The sequence below is a fragment of the Gymnoscopelus braueri genome (assembly GCF_963280865.1).
Source record: "Gymnoscopelus braueri genome assembly, chromosome: 13".
NCBI lineage: Eukaryota > Metazoa > Chordata > Actinopteri > Myctophiformes > Myctophidae > Gymnoscopelus > Gymnoscopelus braueri.
Window position 1 is genome coordinate 21447574 of NC_137615.1, and position 24544 is coordinate 21472117.

The 24544-nt window shown below is 41.9% G+C and overlaps 1 protein-coding gene across 1 annotated transcript in view; it reads left to right on the forward strand.

Moving 5' to 3' along the window:
• Positions 1-498: 498 nt before the first annotated feature.
• stat5a (signal transducer and activator of transcription 5a) overlaps positions 499-24544 on the forward strand; it is a 79337-nt gene continuing 55291 nt past the window's right edge. Inside the window, exon 1 of the mRNA XM_080447890.1 lies at positions 499-676. Within this exon, the coding sequence (XP_080304016.1) occupies positions 629-676 (48 nt within the window). The 5' untranslated portion in view covers positions 499-628. The remainder of the gene's footprint in view (positions 677-24544) is intronic.

Here is a 24544-nt window from a genome sequence, read left to right on the forward strand (position 1 = left end):
ATAAATTATTAGTATATTTATTATCTGTATTAGTATTAGTGTTGTTATGAATCCAGAACGGCTTTAAATCACTTTAAACCAATCAATCAGGAGAAATATATGTCCCTGTCCTCACTATACATACGCCGGAAGTGGGCGGTTTGTCAGAGAGAGAGAGAGAGAGAGAGAGCGAAGGGGGGGCGAGTGAGTGAGTGAGTGAGTGAGATGTCATTCACTTGTTATCCTCGTATATGTATATGCTTTGGCAATGTAAAACATATTTTATCATGCCAATAAAGCATTTGAAATTGAAAATTAAGAGAGAGAAGGGGGAGAGAGAGGGTGAGTGAGTGAGGCGCGAGAGGGAGAGAGAGAGAGAAAGGGGGGGGTGAGTGAGTGAGAGAGAGAGAAAGAGAGAGAGAGAGAGTGAGTGAGTGTGAGAGAGAGAGTGAGAGAGAGAGAGAGAGGGGGAGATAGAGAGAGAGAGAGAGAGAGAGAGAGTGGGGGGCGTGAGAGAGAGAGAGAGAGAGAGAGAGAGAGAGAGAGAGAGAGAGAGAACTGCGTAGCGAACTGTTGGAAACTAAGCGCCTGAGAGATTCCTGTCTGTCGTAGGTCGTCGCTCACGTTGCTCCAGGTTCCCTTGAGTTGTATGAGAGAGAGGAGCTTAGAGGACAACACAGTGACACTTCACACAGAGGTAGGTCTGCTTCAACGACACCACACGTTCATGGCTTTTATTCTACGCTGCGCTTCTGCCCGAGGGTCTTTATCGGGAAAGAACGCTCTGACAGCGCTTTGTAAACAAACTGCTCTCTCCGCTGTGTGTGTGTGTGTGTGTGTGTGTGTGTGTGTGTGTGTGTGTGTGTGTGTGTGTGTTTGTGTGTGTGGGTAGCGCTCTTCTATCTAAACATGGAAATAATAGTTTAAGTTATTGCCATGGCATTGGCCAGTTGACATCACCAATGTTTTTATAATTTATATAGTTTTTTTTTGTTTAAGTTTTCTTTCCTCAGCTCAGCTTATCTATTTTTCCTGTAATAGACCTAGTGATTCAACAGGCAGGGACCCCCCCCCCCAGCCTTGCCTGTCAAAGCGATAGAATGCAACGCTGGTCTTTACAACACACACACACGGCGCAAATTGTAATCTACATGAGGCACAAAGTCTCAAGCTATCAGCTGAAATAGGACTATAAAGATGTATCCTGTGTAACATGGAGAGAGCATGGACATGTTTTTATAGGCTGGGGCTGCAGGAACCGTTAGACAGCAGCGCTCAGGCGCATATAATCGCGTAATGAGCGTGCTTCAAAAGTTTGACAGGTGAAAGCCTGCCTGCTGGCTGCTGCTGGTTAGAAGCAGCCATTGTCTTTTCTCAAGAATGGCCTTCATTTTGTCGAACATTTTTCGTTTTCCAGTATCCGCAAGCAACTCTAGATCCTATTTTTAATATCTGGAATCTAGAGTTGCGATACCGACCCTTGACAGCCCATACATCCAAACAGAAAAGTCCTATCTGACTGTATTACACGACGTTAAACTCGCCAACAACATTGCAGCTGTACGGAAAGCTTGAATCATCCTCTTTCTATCTGCAAAGTTTTTGTTTCATAAAAATCCACATGTTATGAGGCTACTTTCTGTCAATAAATTCCGTGCAGGTGATAATTTTGTGTTGGAAGTGCTCGTTGGAGATCACTCAACAGTCCTGCATACCACCTGTTTCTAAATTGCACATAATGGAGGAGGCAGCTATTGAAAACGAGCGCTTTCAAACTCCAACACCAAAAAGGACAATTTTTCCATAAAGCTGCAATGTTGGCGAGTTTAACGTCGTTTAATACAATCAGATCGGACTTTTCTGTTGGGATGTATGGGCTGTCAAAGGGTTGGTATTGCGACTCTAGATTCCAGATATAAAAAATAGAATCTAAGAGTTGCTTGCGGGCTGTGGCTAGTTTTCCAGTATATTTTTTGATCAAATACAAATGGTCTTTAACCCTCGTAGGGTCCTCGGGTCCTTTTAACCCGGTTTAACATTTTCAACATGAATTAAAAGTATGTAAAAAAATGTTGTTCTCTATGAAACTTCTTCTATTTGCCTTATTTACTGTACTAAACATGTGATATGAAAATGAAATTTTTCATTTTCATGAAAATGAAAAATTTCACCCAGGGCCTTCGGGTCAAAGTGACCCGAAGGCCCTGGGTGTGACTAAAACACGAAGACCCTACGAGGGTTAAATGACTGCACATGGTGGAAAAAGTAGCCTAGATGTAAGTCCTACTGTCCTGTAGCGTTGTAGTATAGGTTGTAGAGACTAACTGGACTGACAGTTTTTCAGTCGCACACTTATGTTTCAAATCATATCAGTGTGACAGAGAGGAGATTGTATGCACAACTTAAAAGTATATTTAGAAGTCGTTCTTTTGTCATAGATGAGTCTGCTTTGTGCAAATACGAGCTACTTCATAAAAAAAAAATTAATTGAAATTACTTTGGAATGTAGATAGATTTAATACTGTATCTTATTGTAGATGATAGTGCACTGGTGTAAAAAGAAAAGGAAGAAGGCCTACATCTCAACCTTTGTGTGTCAGGTGTAAGGGAATGTATTGAAAGGTCAATATTTAAATCTGTCCATGGAGGCTGAATGAACTCCTGAACCAACACCTTGGTGTTTAAGAGACAAGTATAAAATGTCACTTGAGCTTTGATGCCTCTGCTGGTGTGTGTGTGTGTGTGTGTGTGTGTGTGTGTGTGTGTGTGTGTGTGTGTGTGTGTGTGTGTGTGTGTGTGTGTGTGTGTGTGTGTGTGTCTGTCTAACCCTTTGGACATATGCTCCACTAGTGTATGTCATTACTATATCATCTTAGACATCTGCCTTGAATGACCGAACTGTCTGCAGGGCCTTGTGTCTGTGTTGCATTTATCGCTTGAAAATCAGTTATTTACGAAGTGTAAATTAGGCGTTTATCCTCACTGATTCTAATATTCTATAGAGGCTGTGTGATGAGCTTAAGGTCCTCTCTCTTCAAGGCTGTCAGAAGGCTTAATTTGATGATGTCTCTTTTCTGTCAGCTGGAGGAAGTGATGCGGTTTGCCCTTTATACATGACATTAGCTCTGGTCTGGTTCACAACCTGTTTTATTAACATAACTCTTCCTTTCTAATGTTTTTTTTTTCAAACTTGCATGACGTATTGGTCATTGCTGGGTACATTAGCTGTTCTGCTGCTCAAACAGTCCCTGAGACGTATCCTATAATGATCCATAAACCATGGCTGAAGGCTTTTGTCACTCCCACTATGTAGCAGGTACACATCAGGCCATGATGGCTGGCTGTTCCCTTTTCTCTGAGAGTGAATGTTTTGGGATTGGCACAGGGACGTAGCACGCCGGCCAGGCATGACTTGGCTGGCACAGCTTGCCCTGACAGGCCTGGGCGATATGACTTCAAATCGATGTCACGATTATTTAAAACTTTTGCCTCAATTACAATGAATGAACATGTATTGTGAAAATAGCAGATCTACAAACGCGTCATGATGCAACGTGTTGTGAGCTTGAAGATCGTCTATTTTCTAAATTTTTGTATAAGTATTAAACAGGGTTAAGAGGTTAATCAGACTAATCCATTTAGTCGATTAACAATAAGTATTAGAATAGTTTTGTGTAGATTTGTCGATGAAGCAGAACCAGCAGTGTAACAGGGAAGAGAACCCTATGCCCCTGCCTTGATTCTCTAAGTGCACTGACTGTGCCATGTGCTCACGGCATGGCATGTTCATAAGCCTCTCTAGGGTTCTCACTTCTCATCACTTCATGACTTTCCCCACTGTCAGGCCAAGATGTAAGCTCAGCACTGGAAGATGATAAGTTGTGATAAGAAGCCTTCAGTAAGGGGGGGGGGGGGGCTTTTGGAAAGTTAGCTGACCTATTCATGACAGTGTCATAATGAGTGGCTAGATGTTGGCCTATTACAGTATCTGTCTAGATTGATGTCTATGTGGTTTCCCAACTGACTAAGCTGTGAGTCAAGGTCTCAGAATCACTTTTACAATGACTGTGCGATAGCCTGAGAGATGTCTGTTGTCTGAAAGTTGAGGAAGAGAATGGATCAAGAAGTCATCGTGCAAGTGTTATGTTTTGTTTGTGAAAATACTCTTTCTGGACCTTCACAAATGATGGCTGAGCAAAGAACATTTACAAATAGTGGCTTTCGGACACGTCAATCAATTAATTACACACCCCATGAAGCCTTGAATTCATGGAGATTTTTTTGTTTTTGTCACATTCCTAAGACAATAATTTGTTGACTGGCGGAGTCTCCAGTTGGAGGCTCAATTTGAGTCTTTGAGTCTCCTACCAGAGAGGCCATGATAGAGGCCTTGATATACTTCATTTTTATGTAATACACCAAACATAGCAGATCTGTAAGTTCACAGTGCTTTGTGCCGTGCCCGTGACTTGTTGTGAGCTCACCCTTCTGTAAGTTTCACATACGTGTTGGATTGCATAGAAGGCACAGGTAACACTCATCTGGGGAAAGTGAAATGGATGTTACTCCTAGCTGTATCTCCTTCTTCTTTCTCTTCTGCATCTGTCCTGTGTTTCATAACTGCTGTACTGCCATTGACAACTGAATTTCCCCCGTGGGATCAATAAAGGTCTATCTATCAGACACACAGCCAAAAGGACGTGATCAGGAAGTAGGTGGTGACATGCACACTGCCCCCTCCCCCCTTTTTTAGTTGAGCTAATGCTAATCCACCGGTCACATGACCATGAGCTCTTAGCTTGGACTAGGCCGCTGCCCTGGGGCACTCATAAATCTGTCTGTCAACCAGCTCAACTGACTGTTGACATCCACAACATGTATTCCTACACCTCCATTGCTGCTGCCCATCCTGCACCAAACTTCACTTAAACCCTATATTTGTTGACCAGCATCCCCCAGGTGATTAGTAGGTCTGTTCCTTTTTTGCCTCTATACCAAATCTCTTTGCTGAAAATAGCCGATCTACAAGCTCACAATGCGCCGAAATGTGACGTGTTGTGAGCTTGTAGATGTGCTATTTTTGCTGAATTTTCGCCCCCAGAATAGGGACCCCAGGTTAAGGATGGCCGGGAGGTACAGTATAGCGGCTGTCTGGGAACAGGAAGATCCCCGGCTCCTCCTGGCTTTGTATCGAAGTGTCCTTGAGCAAGGCAATGTTGATGATATGTATTATTGTGTTATTTTGATGCTATGTTGATGAATTGAATACATAGGACCACAATGGTCCCCAGGAACTTTTTTGTGTTATCCTTTTAGCCTAAATGTCTGACTATACCTCGTGCTGTTTACATTTCTGACTAATAAAGTATTCAATCAATCAATCAAAATGAACTCCTAACTGCTCCCGATTTGTAGGTCGGCGCCTTGCATGGTGCTGTCGGTGTGTGAATGTAATGCACTTTGTAAAGGCCTTTGGATAAGGCGCTATAGGAATGTAGACCATTTAGCTTGTTCATGTCAAAGGGTGATATTAACAATTTCAAGACAATCTTGTCACTTGTTCTCTCTTTCTCGTTCTCTCTCTCTCTCGTTCTCTCTCTCTCTCTCTCTCTCTCTCTCTCTCTCTCTCTCTCTCTCTCTCTCTCTCTCTCTCTCTCTCTCTCTCTGTCTCTCTCTCTCTCTCACTCATTCTTAATGAGTTCCTCTCTTCCCCTCTCCAGTGAGTTCAGTATAAGGGAGGGGTGGACGTCCATGGCTTCCAGACAACTGAGACATGATAAGAACGTGGTGTTTTATCTCAGTGACACAAACAATAGAATAGCCCGGTTTTACACGCCCCGTAGGAAGTTGTTCACTAGAAAGGTGCCTTGCAGTAAAAAGGACTTTTAACATCCTTGAAAGTTGCTGACGGTGCACTGGTTTGGTTGCTCTGGCCGCGCTATGAGCATGTAGATCTGCTATTTTTGAAAAATGTGAAAACTTGTGCAAATCTTTGAATATATATATATTTTTAAAGCGAACATCTGTAACTCAAATCTTTGCTTCTGGGGGTCCCTGGAACTAAATATTTTGAAATGGGGGTCGGCGGCCAAATACATATCATTTTGTGGGTCCTTGACATGAAAAGGTTTGAGAACCACTGATATAGAAACATGCGTTTTTTCAGAATACTGTTGGGATTTAGAAGACATTTTTGTAGAATCGGCCTCAGGTCTTAATGGGTTAATAATTTCCTCATATTTACACAATAACCCCCTCTGCCAGCCTAAATACACAAGAGCAAAATGCTGTTCCAAGTTGGCGCATATGGTTCTTCTACCACAGTGACAGTCATCCTGAGACAGTGTCACATTACTGTAAGACATCCTCCCTAGGATCGGGGGGGGGGGGGGGGGGTACAGCTACAGCTACAGTACTCTGAATTCTCACGGTAGAACTACTTTCCAATAGAGCAGTCATGAGTCGCAATCTTAGTTGACGATTATTTGTCATACAAATAATTGCCGTTAATGATATAATTGTGGTTTTGGCAGTCAAGATTGAAACATGTACATAAGAAAAATAATTGTTTGCCTTTTAGGCTTAGAAAACACATTTCACAGGGTAGATATAACAAAAGGACTGACAATGACTAGTACTAATAATCAAGCTAAGTAAGGTACTGTATTATGGCCAAAACAGGCCATATTCTTAGTTAAGAATTTTATACTTGATTTTATTTTATTTTGTATGTTATATTTTTTATTATAATGCACAGTTGGACCTTTTGTACACAAGGCAGATTTTTGTGTCAACAAACAACACATTATCCATCTAATCAACAGATTGAGAAAGCAGTATTAAGTGCATTATCATTTAATAATGTAGCCTATCCTTTAGACAGGGGTATTTAAGAATGCTAATGTTAAGAGGAGTCAAGACAAGTTCAGGATCAAGGCAGCAGAGGTCAAAGGTCACAGACAGGCATATTATGAGGATTATGGGTATTCTTTGTATTCCAGTGGGTCGTTGAGTTCTCATGCTTCTTAAGTTCAGTGTTTTCCCCTTTTTCTTTTTAACCTACATGTATATTACAATGTTGCATTTGGCAGTTTTACATGGTAAATGTCTGTGTGAATTTCTCCATTTGTGAGAGTGTACACAAATGTCACCTAATGGAGACTTACGGGTCCATTAACTCACATTTGTATATGCGCAGAGTTAAATTGACAATTGACATTTGACTGTGTATTAGCACTGCAGTTGGGCAGGGTTTGTAGGTTGCTGTTACCATAAGGAGGCGAAATTGCCACCGCTACGTTCAAGCCTATTACTGGATTATAGTGAATGAGACATGACTGGCTGCCTCGCTCACAGATTAATCATATGTGCTGCAGCCTGGCAAAGAGACAGGGAAAGATCCATGAAGTCGACAGCCTAAATCACTCAAAGCCAGATGAGTTGGGGACAAGAGATAATACGTTTAATTTATCTATCTTTACACACATACTGTTGGCAAGGACGTACATATTTGAATGAAAACGGTCACACACAAAAAAAACTATTACAATATAGGTTCAGTTGCTTATCATAATTATTTGTGTGTGTGTGTGTGTGTGTGTGTGTGTGTGTGTGTGTGTGTGTGTGTGTGTGTGTGTGTGTGTGTGTGTGTGTGTGTGTGTGTGTGTGTGTGTGTGTGTGTGTGTGTGTGTGTGTGTGTGTGTGTGTGTGTGTGTGTGTGTGTGTGTGTGTGATGTGTACAAGACACACACACACACACACACACACACACAGTATATCTGTACATGTATTGTAACTAGATTTAGGTCATGAATGCTCTTTTATGTCTGTGTAAAAAAACAAAGCATAACGTCTGTCAAAGATTACTATAAGGAGAACTTGATTAAAGATTATAATGAGCTAGTAAGAAAAAAACCTGTTATACTCTTTTATTACAGTCGCCTTTAATCTGTTGTTTGATCCAAATAGGCAGTGGAGCTGATTGACCAAGAACAAATCCTGTCTTTGTGCAAGACAAAGACAAAGTCAACCGCTGACTCACTGTAGTTTTGTTTTGTTCATTTATTGACGACAGATCATCATCATCAGAGGGGCAGCCGTAGCTTAGTGGGTAGAGAAGGTTTGCTTCCTGTCCCTGACAGCAGTCTGGGGATCTTAGTATAATTTGTATGTTCAATTTTGTGATTGTCGTCCTCCCAATACAAACAAAGATTTGCCATTTTTGCCTTGTTTTGTTCAGAATTGAAAAATCGGGAAAACGCTTTCATCATGTCCATCTTAGCAGCCATCAGCTGGGTGAAGCTGAAGCCGAATTTCCTTCGTGAGATTAACAAAAATCTCCCCTGCCCTAGAGTGTGTGTGTGACTTCCTTGAGCCACTGTTGTAGACATGTAGATCATTGGCTCCCTGCATGAGATGTCTGACGTGTTGACAATTCGTCACAGCCGTAAATATACGTTATTTTAGTTTTAGTCCCACGTCACACAACACGATCAAATCCAGGTCATGCATGTGGGTGTGTATTTGTATGAATGTGTGTGGAAAGTATGTGGTCAAATTTCATTTGATGTACATTAAAGTGTAAACCTATATGTCAGATAGTGAGTGGAATAGTGTAACATTTCATGTCTCAAGTCATATTAGCACATGACATTCTGTAAGCCCAACCTTAGGCAAGGTTTAGTATTTAACTGTACTGTATTTATATAAGCACTAGTATGCGTGCGGCCATTACGTGCAGACATGGTACTGTGACTGCATCTACATCCCATATCCTGAGGCTAATAAACAGCTTAAATTGTGGGAAGAGTGATTAATCAGCTTCTTCAGACCCTGCATAAGCCAATAGTCAATGCCCTTGTGCAATTTCTGATCGAGTGGCCAAGTGAACTCTCTAAGGAGACAAGTAAACCTACGGCATGGCCATCTGTCCGGGCTATGGGGCCATGAACGTGACTACAGATCCCCTAGCTCATGGCAAAAATGATTATAAACATTTTGGGAAAAGTTTAAAAAATCTACTTTGTAAAATCTCTGTTTTATAGTAAGAAGTAGGATAGTAAGATAAGATTTCACTTCTCTCCGTGTTCAAAGGAAAGTGAGGATATCATCATCTTCACTACTACTCTCCTTCATTTGAACACTGTCCCATGCCTGCCCTTAGAGGCATTCAGCCATGTGAGTTCATCACATGTGCTGTTAAATTTATCCACAGAGAGATAGATGAATGGAGCGAGCAGGGAGATAGAGGAAGAGGGACTAGAGACAAAGAATGGGAAGCAGAGAAAGATAAGAGAGTGAGAGAGAACGAGAGAGCAAAAAACAATAAGTGCAGTATCATCGTTTGTTTACCCTCGCTGCATTTTACAGTGGCTCTTCAGGCATTCTCTGTTCTCACGTGACGTGCGCTCTCATCTCTAGCCGTGCTTTGTATATGGCACAGGTCATGAAATGGTGTCTGTAGGGAATTGTGCATTATACATGGACAGGATAACACCGGAGGGTTTGTTTTGTGTCCTTTATTCTGCCGTTACTGTTAGTTACGGAAGAGGCCCGCAGTCTGCTTTGCATTGTAAAACATTGTAAAGGATTATTTGGCGGGCATGCAAATACAAACAAAATATCTATGTAAGTCCATACAAATGAATGAACCATAGAAAAGGATAATACCTATTCAATAGATATGATATATCACAGTTAAAAAACACTAGGCCTAGTTGCTTTACAAGGGCCTATATTCCATTTCATGGACATCTTTTAGTTCAAATCTATTAGTCATGTCCAATTCTGTGCCCAGCATTATATGATTAATGTTTCCTTTCTATTCCTTTTATCTGTAGGCAAATTGTGAGAAGAACACTGATGCTAACAGAGAACAGTGCAGGTTATATCTGCATGCAGGCAGCAGAGTCCATGATCTCGTTTTAACCCTTTCAGTCCGGGAATGCATCCGTGTCATTTTATATTTTACCTATAGCCTTTATTTTATACTTTGGCTATTCAAAAATAGCAAATATACAAGCCCATAACGCGGCACAGAGTGCTGCGCTATGAGCTTGTAGATCTGTTTTTTTCCCCTTCTGGGCGGGGGGGGGTCGGGACAAAATATTTTGAGATGGGGGTCCGCGACCAAATGCAAGTTTGAGAACCACTGATATGATAGCAACATACGTTTTTCAGAGAACTGTTAGGATTTAGGAGACATTTGTAGATGCGTTCCCGGGTTGAATGGGTTAAGGAAAGGTGTGTGGAGTCAGTATGCACGGTTACTGAGCAGCCTGGCTTTGCCAGGTTTAATGGTGTCAGCAGGGTTAATTTTTTTTTTGTAAAGATATTTTTTGGGGCTTTTTCTGCCTTTATTGATAGGATAGTAGGCTGACAGGAAATGGAGAGAGAGACGGGGGTGACACACAGCTAAGGTCGCCGGGATCGGGAGTCGAACTCGCGACACGCTGTCAAGCTGGATTAACAGCATATATGGTATGCGCCTGGACCGCTAGGCCAGCGGGCGCCCTAGGGTTACATTTTTGTGCACTGTAAAATCCTGAGTGTTACTTTAACTCTGCGGCTGCACAAATGGACAATGTGCTGCGGCTGCATCTCTGATTATCGGGATACCTGACAAGTCAATGCATTCAATAAGCAGAGAGAGGGATATCTCACTCTGGGATGAGCTCACATAGAATCACAAAGCCTAACATGAGGTATTTTTTCAGACTGACCATTTTCTTCAGCACGTCACACTCATCACATTGATACTTAACATCAACAATATAGTGATTTAAGAAGGCCTCTCAGTGGAGTGGTGCTGGGCTGGAGGTGGGGGGATGGGTCGTTGTGGGCTTGAGTCGTCTGTCTTTCTTCAGGGTCCATGCCCGGCTTATCCAGATTATCCTTGGACCACTGCCGTAATCACTCAGATGCTACAGCGTACATCTCCGTAATACTGTTGATTCCTTTGTCGTCCCTCTGACGTGTGGTAGAGATTTCTCCGATAAGAAGAACTATTGATATGACAGTTGCTTCTGCCCTCCTGCAATTTACCCCTTTTATCCCCGTTGGTGTATAAGTTGGTCTGCCTGTGATCGGCTACTCACACGCAGCGGCATGCCAGCGCAGCATCATGACATTTGGATCATGCCTCTGAGTCTCGGTTGAAAGGGGTTTTCAATCTGTAAGGGCACTGTGCGAAGACCGTTTGGCTATTAGCGGGCCCTCAGGAGAATCCCATGCTTGGCTTCCAAATGCATTGCTACAGCACATTCCCTCAAGCACGTTCGTGGTATCAGATGATTACACGGCCTAGACTTAGTTCAAAGCATGTTTGAATTTAAATTCGGAACTTTCGATCAATATGTCACACGCGCTTCCCTGCAAGAGACATCTCCTTGTAGTATTTCTGTTGGTCCTATGATATTTGACACACCTTCGGCTAGCCTGACACAGTCGAAGCAGGGTATTTTTCTTTTCTTTTTCAACGGGCAGACTATGGCAACGAACTGACAATAGAGCCTTTGATAGGATAAAAGTGTTGATGCTGGAGTCAGTGGCATTTTGTATGTCCAAAGAATTTGCTTTGCGCACGCACACACACACACACACACACACACACACACACACACACACACACACACACACACACACACACACACACACACACACACACACACACACACACACACACACACACACGCACAGCACACACCCTCTTTCTCTCCCTCTCTCTGCAAGGAGACCAACTGACAGGGTCACAAGGACTGCAGCTACTGTACGGCTGTGTGTTATGGATGTCAGTGCTATGCCTAATTTATGCTCTGTCGTATGTCGCGTGGCGAAAATAGCCGATCTACAAGCTCACGACGCGCCGCATCCATGGCGCGTTGTGAGCTTGTAGATTGGCTATTATTCATACAAAGGATAAATCAGGCTCTTAACCCATTGATACCTGGAACGCATCTGTGTCACTTTAGATGTCTTTGGCTATTCAAAAATAGCAGATCTACAAGCTCATAGCGCGGCACCGAGTGCCGCGCTATGAGCTTGTAGATCTGCTATTTTTGAAAAAAATCTTGAAAAAAAAATCTTGAAAGAAAATGTTTTAGATTTTTTTTCTTCAAAATGTTTCAAAATTTCAAAACTTTCAAAAAACCTCAGGTCTTAATGGGTTAAGGTCACAAGCGGTGCAGAATGAGGGATCCCCGAACACCTGCCTGTGTGCCAGACAGTATTGCTCCTGACTATGGGTAGCAAACATGCATCTGGAGGCCCTGAGACCTCTGGTAATCTATGGGGTCTACAGGGGAGATGTCTCTGGTCCTGTCATCACTCTCTAGAGTAAAGAGCTCTATATGCTAAGCAGGCCAGTGAGATGGGTGGGGTGGAGCTGACCTTTACCGAGAGAACTGAGCTCACCGTGCAGGGAGGGGAGATAGGGGTAAGAGGAGTTGTTTGTGTGTTTGTGTGCGTGCGTGCGGGTGTATGTGTATTAGGAGTGCAGAGCTCTGGCGACCAGGGTGGATACTTTGCGCGAGAAACCGCAGCTATCTGACCTCTGACACATGACAAGCCTGAAAGGTCAAAGGTCAGAGCTCTCTGACGCTGCCTGCTCTGGTGTGTACAGGGTTGTTGATGGAACTGGCTGGGCCAGGGGCTTCAGCCTGGGGGAGGGAGGAGAAGTCAAAAAGCCAAGAACTGTCTGAGCTACATCAGGTCTCTTTTTCACTTTATGACGTTCAAGTTCTAGTAAAAGGTGAGATGCTTTTTGTTGCTTGCTGCCGGTCACACCAGGCTGAATGTCATGAGTCAATACACAGTATTAAGGCACACAAGCCTTTCAGGAATTCCAGTCAAAAGTAGGGGTCACCGTTCAGATGCAGTCCCCAGGTCAGATTATTATGTCTGCGTGACCGATGGAAGAAGTGGACAGGAATATCAATCCATTCATCATACAAGGACTAATAGGACACAGAAAGTGACAGTGGCTTGTTTCAGGTTAACCCATGAGGCCGATTCTACAAAATGTCTTCTAAATCCTAAAAAACGTATGTTACTATGTCAGTGGTTCTCAAACTTTTTCATGTCAAGGACCCCAAAATGTATATGTATTTGGCCACGGACCCCCATCTCAAAATATGTTGTTCCAGGGACCCCCAGAAGCAAAGATTTGAGTTACAAATGTTCGCTTTAAAAAATGTATATTCAAAGATTTGCACACATTTTTACGATTTCTCAAAAATAGCAGATCTACAAGCTCATAGCGCGGCACTCGGTGCCGCGCTATGAGCTTGTATATCTGCTATTTTTGAATAGCCAAAGTGTAAAATAATGCTTTTTAGCTCAAATCAAAAAGTGACGCAGATGCGTTCCAGGTCTTAATGGGTTAATTGCTAAGACCAACCAAGTTACCTACATTTTTCTTACAGCCAGTGCAAGACATTGATTTGTCTCCAAACTGTCCATGCCTGCGATGATTCCTTGTGTCTGGAAGTGAGCTCACACAGTGCTTGGCTGTCTCACCTCAGCTCTTCTAATAGCAGGGTGCCTGTGCTTTACTCCAGCCATTAGATCTTCTAATTAGATCCCTCTTGAATGATTCTTGATTCTCTTGATTCTTCTTATTATCATACGTTTATAGGACAGAGAGAGCACATATTCACTGTGATTAGTGACACGAACCCTAACGTCCCTATTCTGGGCATAATAGGACAAACATTCTGCAAAAAAATAGGTGAATATTTTGCAAGAAATATCAGATCTACAAGCTCACAACGTGTCACAATGCAACGCGTTATGAGATCGTACATAGGCTACTTTAACTAACTATTTGACATACGATGAACGTATGTAGGGTTTAAGTGTTAACCTCTCTGACACTATAAATGTTATTCAATTGAGGAGTGAAGATAGGAGTGGTACTGAGATAACCTTGTTTACAATAGTCTGTCCCTGACAGGGTGGCAGACCATTAGTCTCACTAATATTGTCTTTATATCATCTATTGTGGTGGTTTTACCACCATTTGATGAGATTTAGCCTCTCAGATCCAAAGAATATTTTGTTATCGTTGGATAAGATTTTGTCCACAATTCCATGATGTATTAATGTGGTACCAATAGGAGAGATAACAGGCAAACGTTGATCAAAATAGCAATTATTCTACCTTGTAAATTAAGTAATGCAGATGTTTAACAATAATTTAACTCTTGAGAGAGTAAGGGTCCATTTGGTTTCATTTTACACTCTCAGGAGTTAAAGGTCTATAAGGGTCCATTTGGTTACCGACTCTCTATCATTTAGCTGGGGACCACCTGGAACCCGCTCAAGGACCACTGGTGGTCCCCGGACCACTGGTTGAGAACCCCTGATCTATTGACAAGTCCTGCAAGGGTTCATGTCAGCCTGCATGTGGATCAATAGGAACGGGACGGGTAGGGTTTGTCTCTGAAACAGAAACAGAAAACACTGCTACAGTGCAAAATATATAACTGGAGTTTCTGGATGTGTGAGCAGCAGCGAGGCTGTTTTTTTTTTTTATTGGCTGCCCCACAGGGCAAGGAAAGTGCAGTTCATGTTATGCTCTGCCTCTTGCCCTCTTCACCACTTGGCTCAGTCCTTAGTGGCACTGGCACCGTCCAGCCTCTCTTCATGTGGGCTGACCGCCACTTTCCAGTGCTAGCTACCGGCACACAGAACGAGTTGGTAAAGTGCTGTGTTTGATTTTCACATGTCCTGAATGACAGGATAAATATCAGCATTTTTCCACTTTAACCCATTAAGACCTGAGGCCGATTCTACGAATGTCTTCTAAATCCTAACAGTTTTTTGGAAAAAAACTATGTTGCTATATCAGTGGTGCTCAAACATTTTCATGTCAAGGACCATCCAAAATGATATGTATTTGGCCAGCCGACCCCCCCATCTCAAAATATTTAGTTCCAGGGACTAGGGCTTTCACCAACTAGTCGACTAGTCGACTAGTATGACCACTAGTCGACCTTGTTGGTACTAGTCAAATAGTTGGAAAAAAAAATGAAAAAACGTTTTTTATTTTATTTGTTTTAATGCCATAGTAATGGCCCATCTTACTATTATTATTATCCTCCTGACTTTATTTTTTTATCAAAAGGGGGTCAAAAGTATGCCCAATAAAAGCCTATTATTGGGCAATGGGGATCCTTGGAGACGCTGCTGTGGTGCTGTGCTGCTGTGCCAGAAGCGCTTCCCTTAAAACGCCATCAAAATAAGGGCAGGAGGATAATAATAATAGTAATATAGTAGTAGGATGGCATTAAAACAATGCCCCCCCCTAAAAAAATAAAATAATAATACAACTTTTTTTTGTAAATTTCGACTAGTCGACTAGTCGACTACCACTGGGTCAAATTAGTCGACCTGTAAAAATCTCTAGTCGTGAAAGCCCTACCAGGGACCCTGGCTTTAAAAATATATATATTCAAGATTTGCAAACATTTCCACGATTTTTCCAAAAATAGCAGATCCACAAGCTCATAGCGCGGCACTCTGTGCCGCGCTATGAGCTTGTGAAAATGTTTCACTTGTGCAAAGCGACTTGACAACCTCTCAGAGGCATGGTACTCTGTTGTTGAAAGTTGAAACTCTAATGTGTTGTAAGTACACCCTCCCAACTCACCCTACCAACTCTAGTGACCCAACACCTTTATGAAGTGATCATGAACTGAATCACACTATGACATATTTAATCACAGTAGTGGATGGTCTTATCCGATATTGATTTGTGAGGAGTGACACTCACCAACGTTTATGGACATTGACATCTTGTTCCTGTGCACCTGAGGATGTTGGAGACAGTAAACTCATACAGCAGGCCTACATTTATATAGCTTTTCTAGTCTTTCAGCCACTCAAAGTATTTACAATGTGTGCCTCAGATCCACCCATTCTCACACATACAGTACAGTATGTCGTATAATAATAAAAAAAAATAATAATATTATAAGGCATGCTTTATACAAAATAATATTTCTGCCACAATTTATCCTGTATTACTGTCTTTTGCCATTCCATTTAATTTGTGCACGAGTACTATTAATTGTGTCTAACAAAATTGATAGACACCTCACCTAGCCACCCGGCTTTGGATCTCCTGAGCTACTGCTTTTTATCTAGCATCTATAAAACATAACAGGACAAAAAGTTGATCAGCTGTGATGGAAAAGCAGTTTGCTTGTTGCTTTAATCACCAGGAAGAGATTTATGACGATGTCTTACTGTTGTTCTTACTTAGGACCTTCTACATTGCCCAAGCAATTTTCCAAGGTCTCATGGCCTTATGAACAGTTTTTCCCCAGGTCCCACCCACAAAGATTACATGTCTACAGTATATACTATTATTTAAGATTAGCCAAGCAATGGTAAAATACCTATATTAAATCCAAAATAGATTTCCCCCTCTGCCTCAGGTCTAGACAGTAACCCCGAAAAATGCAGTCTTAGTACTGTGTAAACCTACAGGGTTAGGGGGTCCGACCTCCTCTTTTGCACGACCACAGGGCAATGTAAACAACCCCCTCCCTCCCTCCCTCCCGCACTGCTCTGTTCTGGGGTCTCCTTATTACAGCTCCTTTAAAGGGATAGTTCACCCCCAAAATGACTTTTTTTGTATCGATTAGTCACCCCATGGAGATATTTTTTTTGTTTTTGTCGTATTCCTAAGCCAATAATGTGATGACCGGTCCCGGTAAGAGACACAAAGAGTCTCCTTTGTGTCTCCTACCGGAACCGCTGCCTACCGGTCCGCTGGTCATCAGATTATATTGGTTTAGGAATGCGACAAAAACAAAAAAATATCCATGAATTCAAGTCTCCATGGGGTGACTAATCCATAGAAAATAAGTATTTTTCTGGGTCAACTATCCCTTTTAAGGTATTCTTTGGATCCCCTGTACCCTCCTTAAGCCACGTTGTAGGACATAACCAGCCCATTGGTCACAGTCCATTGTGGAGAGTGGCTACGATGTTTGTTCGCTTGTCGGATGGCATTTCACACACTGTTTGGTGAGGAACGACAGGGGTGAGGCCCGGGGTGAGACTCAGCTAATGTCACGTTGGGTAGGATCAAAGCTGGGGTCTCAATAATAGTATTGATTTCTTTGGCTATTCAAAAATAGCAGATACATTCTTTTTGAAAAATCGTGAAAATGTGTGCAAATCTTTAGCTTGAATATTTTTTTTAAGCGAACATTTGTAACTCAAATCTTTGCTTCTGGGGATTCTACAAATGTCTTCTAAATCACAACAGGTTCTCAAACTTTTTTCATGTCAAGGACCCCCAAAATTATATGTATTTGGCCGTGGACCCCCGTCTGAAAATATTTTGTTCCAGGGACCCCCAGAAGCAAAGATTTGCGTCAAAATGTTTCCCTTTAAAAAAAATATATATATATAAATATTTGCACAAATGTTCAAGATTTTTCAAAAATAGCAGATCTGCAAGTTTATGAGCTTGTATATCTGCTATTTTTGAATAGCCAAAGTATAAAACATGGATACAGTGGTTACACAGATGCTTTCCCGGTTTGAATGGGTTAAATTCAGTTTCTGGGCAGATCATCTTCTATCTGCCAAGAAAGTTGTAGAAAGTGCACCCTGTGCATGGATAAGGGGTCCCGGTGGCCCCTAGCCACCTCTGACCCCAGACACATGGAGGTATGGTATCAATGCAGGCAAATTCTTGCCCAGAGAATCCCTTTACAAGAATTCAAAGTGATATGGCACCATAGAACCTTGTCTTTTGTCACTCTGTGTGGAATTAGGTTAAATGTGAAAAATGAATTAGTGTTTAAAGGGAAAGTTCACCCAAACATTTTTTTCTATCGATTAGTCACCCCATGGAGACTTGAATTAATGGATATGTTTTTGTTTTTGTCGCATTCCTAAGCCAATAATTTGATGACCGGCAGCGGTTCCGGTAGGAGACACAAAGGAGAATATTTGTGTCTCCTACCGGAACCGCTGCCGGTGACAAAAACAATGCGACAAAAACAAAAACATATCCATGAATTCAAGTCTCCATGGGGTGACTAATCGATAGAAAAAAAGTATTTTTGGGGGTGAACTATCCCTTTCTGCCAGGCTTATTTCAAGCTAGTTGATCCATATGTCAAAGGCATTTTGGGTCAAACGGAGAAAAAAAATTCTCAGTTTAAATTTTAACATTGAAGTGGATGGAGAATTAACTTTTTGAAAATCGTTTTCTCCTAGTTCCTTTGAGATTCAAAAGAAAAAAAAATAACCAAAAAAAAAAAAAAAAAATTAAAAATTTTATTTTGAAAATATATATTTTTTTTTAGGAGACGTCAAAAGACGTCATTGGCACTAATGGCACACTGAAAACGGCCGTCAAAAGACGTCATTGGCACTATATGAGTGTTGATTGATATTTATTTAATCAAGGTTTAATTCTCAAAACATTTAGGTGCACAGTAAAATCATCAGTGTTCATTTGATTTATTTGTAACTCCACAAGTGTACAAATGTAAACAAACTGTACACTCTCAGAGGGAAATTAACATTTTACAGTTGCAAATCAGTAGGTTGCTAATGTCTGCACCAATCCCTGAGTTTCAAATATTTCTATTATCTGTTAATTCAGTGTATACAGAGTATTTGATGTCATAAGTAAACTAAAAAATATTAAACAAAAGTGACAATGACAATTTTTGGAGGAGAAGTGGTGTGTTTTCCGCGCCTGCATGTGTTTGGTATTTTGGGGACTCACAGTGTGCCAGAAGAGAGATGCAGTAGGTTCTGTGTGGCTCATCACCAGACATCATGGAACCATTTCTTAAGGCGCTTATGTAGTGTTTGAAACAGAGACAGTAGACATGTACAGTAAATGGATGGAGAGTACTCACAGACACAAAAAATATCCTGCTGTGTGAAACTCCTACATCTGCTCATTGTCTGCTATATGTCCATGCAGACCCAAGCGGACCCTGAGGAGATAATTATGTCCGTCTAGGAGGTCTGTGTAGCAGTCGTTTTGCGGATGCCCGTCCCTGTAGTTTATTTGGTGACTATTACTTATGAACTGGGTTTTACACTGAGAAATGCTTCACTGAGTTCTACGGCTTTAAGAGAACGACTAAAGGCGGCACCCACTTGTTTTTTGGGGGAGACCTTTTTTTTTTACAGTGTGGCGGCAGTCCAAACCAATCTAGAACGGTGTTTGTCTGTACTGCGTGTACAGTCTGTATGTCTATCCTCTACATATCCGCTACATACATGAACAGAATCACCTCTGGCCATGAACCAACCAGTGGTGGAAAAAGTACTCAAATGTTTTACTTAAGTAAAAGTATCAATACTACGATGTAAAAGTACTCTGTTACAAGTAAAAGTCCGGAATTCAACATTTACTTGAGTAAAAGTACAAAAGTATTGGTATCAAAATGTACTTAAAGTACCGAAAGTAAAAGTACTAAAATGTTTGAAAATAGCAGATCTACAAGCTCACAACGTGTCACGCTGCGACGCGTTGTGAGCTTGCTATTTTCAAATAGCCTAGGTATAAAATAGGGCTTAAGTGGTTAATGTATGTTTTATAATGTAATCATTTATATCTGCAAAGTAACTAGTAACTAAAGTTTTCAATTAATTGTAGTGGAGTAAAAGTACAATATTTGCCTCTGAGATGTAGTGGAGTAGTAGTAAAAGTATAGACAATTGGAAATACTCCAGTAAAGTAAAAGTACCTCAAAATTGTTCTTAAGTACATTACCTGTGTAAATGTACTTAGTTTCTTTACACCACTGGCACCAACACAGCATGAACAGTCGGCACAACCAGGAACTGTCTGGTGAAGTGAAAGAGAAACTCATGTGCAGGGCCAGGGCGATGCCATCCCAATTCTTCCTGTATGGTGCAGCTTTGCCACTGAACGCCACATTGTGATTTGTGACTTTATTCTCAAACTGCAGACATACTGTATAGTAACTTACTATCAATTAGACTGGGATTCAATTCGCTTTGCCAGTTTTTGCCGGTCTAGAGAGAATCAGCGGATACGGTCTGTGTGCACGTATGTCTATATCCTGCATGTATGTATATGTCTATATCCAGATATAGTTTGGACAAGGCAGGCTCTAGACCGGATGGCATTGGTTAAAAATGGAACGGAAACCACCTGGAACGCATCTGTGTCACTTTTTGATTTGAGCTAAAAAAGTATTATTTTACACTTTGGCTATTCAAAAATAGCTGATATACAAGCTCATAGCGCGGCACCGAGTGCCGCGCTACGAGCTTGTAGATCTGCTATTTTTTTTTTTATCGTGAAAAATGAGTGCAAATCTTCTAAATATATATGGTTTTAAAGCCAACATTTTTAACTCGAACCTTTTCTTCTGGGGGGTCCCTGGAACAACATATTTTGATAAGAGGTCAGCGGCCAAATGCATGTCATTTTGGGGGTTCTTGACATGAAAACGTTTGAGCACCACTGATATAGAAACATACAGTACGTTTTTCAGAATACTGTTGGGATTTAGGAGACATTTAGGAGACATGTAGAATCGGCTTCAGGTCTTAATGGGTTAACTGGTATCGCAAGGTTACTAATCGATAGCTAAAGATTGGACAGTCTAGGCCATGCCATAATTAGACACTGTCTTGATTCTTTCATGATATACAGTATAACCTCTCCCTTGAAATTATTTTTGTTAGGGGGTTCAAACCTAAACCTTTTTTTCCGATAATATGTAACATTCTCTCATCGGCATTCAAGTTGCTTTTGAAATCATACCTGCACTGACTGCACCCACTGAGAACTGCACTTATAGCTGAGGGGTATGAGGGAAGAGCAGTGGTCAGGCACTAATTTGGCCTTGTGATATGGGGCCTCTCTTTGCCTTTAAAAACTACTGGGGGACAAGGGGCCTCTGTGGCTGGGCCTGATGCTGAACAATGGCCCCCAGTGCATATTATTAGGTCTGCTCCACTAGCTCGGACAAAGGATTTGAGTCCAATTAGAGATGGGAGGAGGCCTTGCCTAAATGTTATTTTTTGGGGGGGGATTAGATTTCCTTCATTCTGAGGGTTACATTGTCCAAAATGTGTGGATAGCGGTCGTAGGGTTTTTGATGACGCCGAAGACGGAGTGACACACATACAGTCTACAAGATGAAATGACAAAAGAGTTGGAGCTTAACACTGTGATGCAAGCAAATGTCTGTCCTGGTGGGAAAGATTAGAATGAAACGCTGACGGACCTGGTGGATGCGTTTAGTTTGATCAAGGCCTACAGGATCCATCATGCTCCTTTTCTCTAGGTCTGTCGCCTGCTCATTGATTCAAATGCATGCTCTGCTACTGTATGTAGGTTAAGCTTCTTGGGAGATTATTTTAGAAATTGTTTGTCCATTCCCTCAATGAGTCTAAAGCCGTCTGGTCTCTGTATGTTGTCATCACCAGATTTATCATACAGATGGAGCAGCTTCTGTTGTTTACGCTCCTTGTTGGACAACATTTTAAAGGCACCTTTTAAATGCAACTAAAAGGATTTAGATCATGCTCACGTTGGTGTTGAGGTTTAGTTTAGTAAAACACAGTCTGGTTGAAAGTGGTTAAATTATCATACATGTTTAAAATAATAATAATAATTATTATCATATTTGATTTCTTAATTATTATTATTTTTTACAAGCAATCTAACCTTATCTTCCGTGTCATATTAATAGACTGTTGGACAGTCAGCCACAAAAAGGATAGCTGGTCCTCCCAGCTCACATTCTTCTCTCCTTCTGTCCATCTGCCTTGTGGTTGTGGAGTTGAGTCAGGCTGCGGGGCAGTGGTCCAACTGTGGATCCTCGCCAACACACTGGCGTTCCTGTGCCGCTGACTTGAGCCTCAGCCCAAGTCCACATTTAACACTCCCTCGGGGCCTCATAGATTATATAATAACTCCTACTATTTTGCCATGCTCCACGCTAATGCATGGATTCATAGTACATACTGTGCATGCATACGTATGCATGCATGCATGCATTCCCGTATATTTGCAAGCACAGAAATGCACATGCCGTGGTTGTCATGCACTGTGGCATACATGCATAAACAAACAAAAAAAACCAAAAAGAGTGATTGACCACATTTCTTATTTTGAAGACAAAGACAAAACTTTGGCTCATGGTTCTTTAAGACAGTTTGACCACATAAACCCTGTGTACGTCAAATAGCTAAAATAGCCGATCTACAAGCTCACAATGCGTCGCCTTACACCGCGTTGTGAGCTTGTAGATCGGCTATTTTCGCCAAATGTTCTTTTATTTTTTACAGAATGTTCCTCTGCTATGACAGAATGCTAGGGGTACTAGGGTTCATGTGGTTAAGAGGAGACCAATGACCAGAAATCAGAACGACAGACTAATTATTTAACGCCCTTTGATTTATGGCACCATATACACACACACACTCCTTTTGTCATCCTGAACGTTGACTTGATGCTTTCACTTCGTCTTAGCAGAGGTTCAAATGAGGACAGGATCTGAGGCGACCGTGAAAAGAGATTGATGACTAAGCAAGCAACCGTTGGTAGCCTAGAGGGGAGCGATTTCTCTTCCCCTCAATGCATAAGCAAGTGCAACAGAGATTTTAAGGTTCATTGAAACTCGGTGGTGCAAGCCTAGTGTCACGTGAAATGTTTTTCCCAGGTGAAACGTACCTTGACATGACACGACCCCTCTGTCAAAATGTTTGCGTGACAAATGATAAATCAGCCTTTATCATCTCGGCTTCTACGGTAGCTAAGTGTGGTATGTGAGAGCCGCCATAGAGCCACTCCCATAGAGCTACACATTATTACGTGTCCATTTATACACTCTCTGAGTTAAATGAACGCTCAGGATTTGACTGTGTGTATGTTGAACCCAGGTGCTGGCGCCTGATGTCTCTCTGTCCCCTTTAGGGGTGAACAAATGAATAGCGCAGCATCTCTGTGTGTTCAGTATTTAGTGTTGAACAGATAATGATATTGTTGCATACAGTAAGCTGAACAAAAGGCTTATTTGACCAAATCTCTGAATATTCCTTTAAGCCAACATAGGGTTATTTAAATATAGCTATTTGTGATAGGTTCCTAAGTAAAAGAACATACATTGCTACCAAGAACAGTGAAACTAATTGACTACTCTTGCTTAATTTATAGTCTGTCGTGTGACAGTGTTGCACACCGGCAAATAGCCGATCTACATGCCGGTAGCCTCATTGAGCTCTATATATTATCTGAAGGAAGGACTGAAAATCCCCACCCACTCATTTCAATGAAAGTTGCTCACCCACCCAGTGCATGCTCTCCGGGTATACCTCTCCTTCTGGGGTTGGACCAATGGGTTTGATGACATCATGGGCCCATCAGCATGCGCATTAGTGTCCTTTATTATGTGTCTACGTCACAAACTACCTCCATGCGCAAGGCCGTGAGCAGGGTTGCCAGATCTGCTTATTATGATTTCCCCGCAGTATTTTATTTGAAAATAGCCGATCTACAAGCTCACAACGCGTCGCGATGCGACGCGTTGCGAGCTTGTAGATCGGCTATTTTCAAATAGCTGATGTATATGTTAAAGTGCTCATGTGGCCCATAGTCGCTTCTTTTGGGCTGGTTTTCCTAGACCTGGTTGCTTGTTTCTCTCACAGAATCTGGCAACACTGGCCGTGAGTCCAGCCCCCACTACTACAGACCTTGTCGCTCGTTCGTGTTTTTGGGCCCAAACCGGCCCAAACGTGTAGTACCAGAGTTGGCCACTTGGAAGTCTTTACTGCAACAAGGCCCTCCGGTCTTGGGGGCTTCAATCTTCAATCTTCAAGTTCACATGTGACCCGTTGCAAGTCTGTGGATCAGCTATTTTCGGTGGGCAACATGGTCATACAACAAAGCATAAATCAGGCTACCGGCATATGAGTTTTCCAGTGCAAGAATAAGTTGAAAAATCTGTGCACTTTTTTAACTGCACTTTTATAGGCTTTAATGCATCATTCGTTCAGAGAGACTTTTATTTAATATGCCAGAAATACACGGTTTGCAATGTATATATATATATATAGTGCAAACACAGGCCATGACTAGTCTCTCTCACCTCATATTCCCTGGCCCGTGCTCTTAGGCTGCTGTCCAGATGGTTGAGAGTGTTAGCAAAGGGAACGGCGCAGATGATTGGCTGGCATGCAGGCAGAGAGAGAGGGCTGTGGCTGACCAGGCACAGTAAGGTTTTAGGGGAGAGGGGGAGGGGAGGGTGAGAGAAAGTCAGAGATGTTGAGCGGCTATAGCGGGGCCAGCTGAGGACAAAGAGGGCATAATACTGTATGACCCCGTGCCCCCATGACAGAGAATGCAGATCTTCACGCTGTGTTAAAGGCACTCCCTCTTAACCCTTTAAGACTGGGACAGTGTCTGTCATTTTTAAGATTTGAACCACTTTAACCATTATCGTATGCTTTGGCTATTCAAAAATAGCAGATCCACAAGCTCAGAGTGCCGCGCTATGAGCTTGTAGATCTGCTATTTTTTTGAAAAATCATGAAAATGTGT